Genomic DNA, 4,671 nt, shown 5'->3' with positions numbered 1-4,671 from the left:
GCCGGCGCGTACCATTGGCGGGCGGCGGCGGGGGGAGCCGGGCGGCGGGCCGCGCACGCGCGGAGGAGGGGCGGCGGCGGCGCGTACCACTCGCGGGCGCCGGCGGGGGGAGCCGAGCGCTTGTACGCGTGCGCGCGCGGGGGGGGGGGGCGCCGAGGCGGCGGCGGCGGCGGCGCGTACCACTCGCGGGGGTGTGTGTGGCGTGGGGGGGGGGGGAGCCGGGCGCTACCAAGGCCGCGCGCGCTCGCGGGGCCGGCGGGGGGGGGGGGCGGCGGCGGCGGCGCGCCCGCCTCGCCCGCTCCGGGGTCCGCGCCCAGCCGCGCTCGCTCGGGCCGCGCGGGGTCCTCGGCGCCGGGGCTGCCCGGCCGCGGCCGATCTCCGCGGGCGGCGGGGGTGGGGGGGCGCCCCTCCCTCCGCGTCGGCCTCCGGGTTCCCCCCCCCCGTCCCCCTCCACCCACCGCCGCGCCGGGCCGGGCCGGGGGGGCGGCCGAGCGGCGGGGCCGGCAGACAAAGGCGGCGCCGGAAGCGGCCGGGGCCCGGGGCCCGCAGCGGGGCCCGCGGGATGCGGGCGGGCCCGGGCGCGGCGGCGGCGGCTTCCGGGCCCGGGCGGTGAGGCCGGGGCGGGCCGGATCGGGCCGGACGGACGGACGGACGCGGGCGCCGGCCGGAAGGAGGGGTGCGAGGGGGGGCCGCGTCCCGCGCCTCGCCGGTCCCCCCCCGCCCCGCGCCGCAAGATGGAGACGCACATCTCGTGCCTGTTCCCGGAGCTGCTCGCCATGATCTTCGGCTACCTGGACGTGCGGGACAAGGGCCGCGCGGCGCAGGTGTGCGCGGCCTGGCGCGACGCCGCCTACCACAAGTCGGTGTGGCGGGGGGTGGAGGCCAAGCTGCACCTGCGCCGGGCCAACCCGTCGCTCTTCCCCAGCCTGCAGGCCCGGGGCATCCGCCGCGTGCAGATCCTGAGCCTGCGCCGCAGCCTGAGCGCCGTGGTGCAGGGCCTGGCGGGCATGGAGAGCCTCAACCTGAGCGGCTGCTACAACCTGACGGACCACGGGCTGGGCCACGCGCTGGTGGCCGAGGTGCGCTCGCTGCGCGCGCTCAACCTGAGCCTCTGCAAGCAGATCACCGACAGCAGCCTGGGCCGCATCGCGCAGTTCCTGCAGGGGCTGGAGGTGCTGGAGCTGGGCGGCTGCAGCAACGTCACCAACACGGGGCTGCTGCTGCTGGCCTGGGGGCTGCCGCGCCTGCGCAGCCTCAACCTGCGCTCGTGCCGGCACCTGTCGGACGCGGGCATCGCGCACCTGGCCGGGCTGACGCGCGGCGCGGCCGCCGGCTGCCTGCGGCTGGAGCAGCTGTCGCTGCAGGACTGCCAGCGCCTGTCCGACCTGGCGCTGCGCCACCTGGCGCGCGGCCTCACCGGCCTGCGCTCGCTCAACCTCAGCTTCTGCGGCGGCATCTCGGACGCGGGGCTGCTGCACCTGTCGGCCATGGGCAGCCTGCGCTCGCTCAACCTGCGCGCCTGCGACGGCGTCAGCGACGCGGGCATCGCGCACCTGGCCACCGGCGGCCTGCGCCTGGCCGGCCTCGACGTCTCCTTCTGCGACAAGGTGGGCGACCAGAGCCTGGCCTACATCGCGCAGGGCCTGGACGGGCTGCGCTCGCTCTCGCTCTGCTCCTGCCGCATCAGCGACGACGGCCTGGGCCGCATGGTGCGCCAGATGCACGGGCTGCGCACGCTCAACATCGGGCAGTGCGCGCGCATCACCGACCGCGGCCTGGAGCTCATCGCCGAGCACCTGAGCCAGCTGACGGGCATCGACCTCTACGGCTGCACGCGCATCACCGAGCGCGGCCTGCAGCGCGTCACGCAGCTGCCGCGCCTCAAGGTGCTCAACCTGGGCCTGTGGCAGATGACGGACGGCGGCGAGAAGGTCAGGTGAGGCCGGGGCCGGCCCGCGCCGGGGCCGTCTGCGCGCCTCGTCCCCGAGTCTGCGGGGCCTGGACTGGACGCGGCCCGGGGCTCCGTCGAGGATGACCGGACGCGCACCGGACTGCGGCGGGCCGGGGCTGGGCCGGAGGACTGGACGCCGGCCCCCCGAGGCCCACGCGGGACCCCCCGGCCCCCCGAGGCCCACGCGGGACCCCCCGGCCCCCCGAGGCCCACGCGGGACCCCCGCGCCCCGCGCGCTCGGCACCGATTGTGAATTTGTACAGAGGATCTCCCGGCTCCCGGAGACGTTTATATTCTTACCGCAAAAGGCTAAACCGATGATATTTATATAACGAGAGGAAGATGAAGTATGTTTTTGAGAAAAAAAGAGAGAAAAAAGCACACGCAAAAGAGACGCCTGTGTGGCTGAGTTCTTTCCGGGCTCGGGGCCCCGGGACGGGGGGAGCGCGAGGGGGGCAGAGCCTCCCCCCGGACACCGGGCCGGTGGCCTCTGGGGGGACCGAGCTGGGGAGGAGGGGACAGGAGGGGCCGGGGCCGCAGGAGCCCAGCCATTGTTCTGCGGAGTTGAAAGGGCGGCCGGGCCTACGCTCTGGTGGCCGAGTCCCCCCGGGGAGGGGGTCCTGCCCCTCTCCGGCCTTCTCCTGGGGGCGCAGGACCTGCCCGGAGGCCGACCCTCCCTCCCCCCACCCCGCAGTGGGTTCTCGGACCCAGGCCATGGCAGATTAGGCAGGTACGGCCACTCCAGCCTGGGGTCCCCAGCCCGTGGCCTCCCCGGACAGCGGGGAAAGCGGAGTGGTGACCGCCCCCACCGCGGAGCGCCCCGTGTGTCTCTTCGGGGCTGAGGGGAGGGGGCACGGCTTTCCTGGTGGACCCCAGCTCTCAGGACTCACAAAAGCCACGGTGGGTCCGGAGCCCGCAGCTGGCCTGGGCATCTGCCCCGCCTGGGGCTCCTGGGGAGCCGTCCGTCCTCGGGGACGGCTGGCTGGCCGCAGGAGGAGCAGGCGCTTCCACTCGGGGCCGGCTCGTTTATCTCGCTGTCTTAGTCAGCTGGTGGTGCAGTTCCTGGGCCCACTGTTCTCCGAGACCACAAGGCCAGACAGAGTCACCCATCAAAACCCGACACCCCAAAATCTGACTGGCAGTGTGCACCACGGCTCCAACACACAGCCTCAGCATTGCTGGGTTTGAATTGAGCACCTGTGCACCCCCCTCTCCCCTCTTTTTTTTGGGGTCCGGTCGTGGGCCCTGAACTCTGGGCCTGGGTGCTGTCCCTCAGCTCTTCAGCTCAAGGCGAGCGCTCTACCACTTGAGCCACAGCGCCACTTCGGGCTTTTTTCTTTTTTGCTTATGTGGTGCTGAGGAATTGAACCCAGGGCCTCAGGCATGCAAGGCAAGCGCTCTACCACTGAGCCACCTTCCTGGCCCCCCCTTTTTTTCTTTTGCCCTGACTTATTTGTATGTGAACCTGACCTGGAGCTTGAACTCAGGGCCTGGGCATGGTCCCCCAGCTCCTGTGCTCTACCACCCGAGCCACACCTCCACATTCGGCTTTTTGGTGGTTCACTTAAGATTAAAAAAAGAAATCCACGGTTGTTCCTGGCCAAGCTTGGCTTCCAGCAGCCATTCCCAGATCTCAGCCTCCTGAGCAGCTCTTACCACCCCGCCTCCCTGAAACTCATCTCCAGCCAACCATCTGGAAGCCGGAAGTGGCCCTGTGGCTCGAGCGGTAGAGTGCTCGCCAGGAGCACAAGAGCTCCCATAGAGTCCAGGCCCTGAGTTCAAGCCCCAGGAAAAGGAAAAAGAAGCCTAGAAGTAAAGCTGTAGCTCCAACCTTGAGCAGTAACAGCTTAGGGAAACCCCCAGGCCCTGCGCTGAAGTCCAGGACTGGGCTCGGGTCAGCACTAGTCAATTTTAACCTGAAAAGCAACTTGGCAAAACAGGTCTATTTCACAGATAAGGCATAAACCTCCTTAAGTCACCTAGCCAATGAGGGAGCCAGGTGTTCACCCTGCCCTGCCTTATGTTATTCAGCCAATGAGGGAGCCAGATTTAAGCCTGCCTTATGTCTCCCAGCCAACGAGGGATCCAGGAGTTGAGCCTGCCTTATTTGTTATTCAGCCAATGAGGGATTCAGGAGTTGAGCCAGCCTTAAGTCACCCAGCCAATGAGGGAGCCAGGATTTTAACTAGTCCACCGGGGAAGTCCAGCTCCCTATCTCCCTGGGCAGGTTTGGGGCCTGGTCTCCAGGAAGGGGACCCTCACAGGAGAGGGTGGACAGGGGGGGCTTGGGGTACACAAAGCCCTTCCGGCCTTACCTACACCTAGGAGCAGGGGGCTAGGGTGTGGTGGGGCCACAGAGGAGGTGCGGAGGGGAAGCAGGGCTCGTGGGCGCTTGGGGCAGCACGCCTGTAATTCCAGCCACCCAGGAAGCTGAGACCCCAGGACAGAGCCTCGCACACAGCCAGCCCTGGCAGGAAGGGCCTTGGGATTCTTATCTCGGTTAACCAAAAAGCCGGACGTGGAGCTGTGGCCCAAGGGGTAGGGCACCAGCCTCAAGTGAAAAAGCCAAGGGACTGCACCCAGGTCGTAGGTTCAAGCCCCAGTACCATCGCACACACAGAAAGGTGGGGGGGGGGGCTGTGGCCCCTGGGACCAGGCCTGTTTGCAAGACTTAAGAAGCTCTGGTTTGTGAGATCAGATTTGTACAACAAAGCCAATGG

The 4,671-nt window shown here is 68.9% G+C and overlaps 1 protein-coding gene across 1 annotated transcript; it reads left to right on the top strand.

Annotated features, from left to right (window-relative positions):
- The first annotated feature begins 442 nt into the window (after positions 1 to 442).
- Positions 443 to 2,346, top strand: Fbxl14 (F-box and leucine rich repeat protein 14). Its single transcript, XM_069988871.1, has one exon. It carries the CDS (start codon positions 735 to 737, stop codon positions 1,938 to 1,940), a length of 1,206 nt encoding a protein of 401 aa, XP_069844972.1. The 5' UTR covers positions 443 to 734; the 3' UTR covers positions 1,941 to 2,346.
- Positions 2,347 to 4,671: the final 2,325 nt, after the last annotated feature.

This window comes from Dipodomys merriami, unplaced genomic scaffold (assembly GCF_024711535.1).
Source record: "Dipodomys merriami isolate MVZ:Mamm:240054 unplaced genomic scaffold, mDipMer1.0.p SCAF_368, whole genome shotgun sequence".
NCBI lineage: Eukaryota > Metazoa > Chordata > Mammalia > Rodentia > Heteromyidae > Dipodomys > Dipodomys merriami.
Note: the sequence above shows the minus strand (reverse complement) of the source record. Positions and strands in the feature narration are given on the sequence as shown.

What these genes read in the sequence shown, in the direction of transcription:
- Fbxl14 (XM_069988871.1), top strand. Translation starts at nt 735, where the DNA reads ATGGAGACGCACATCTCGTGCCTGTTCCCGGAGCTGCTCGCCATGATC.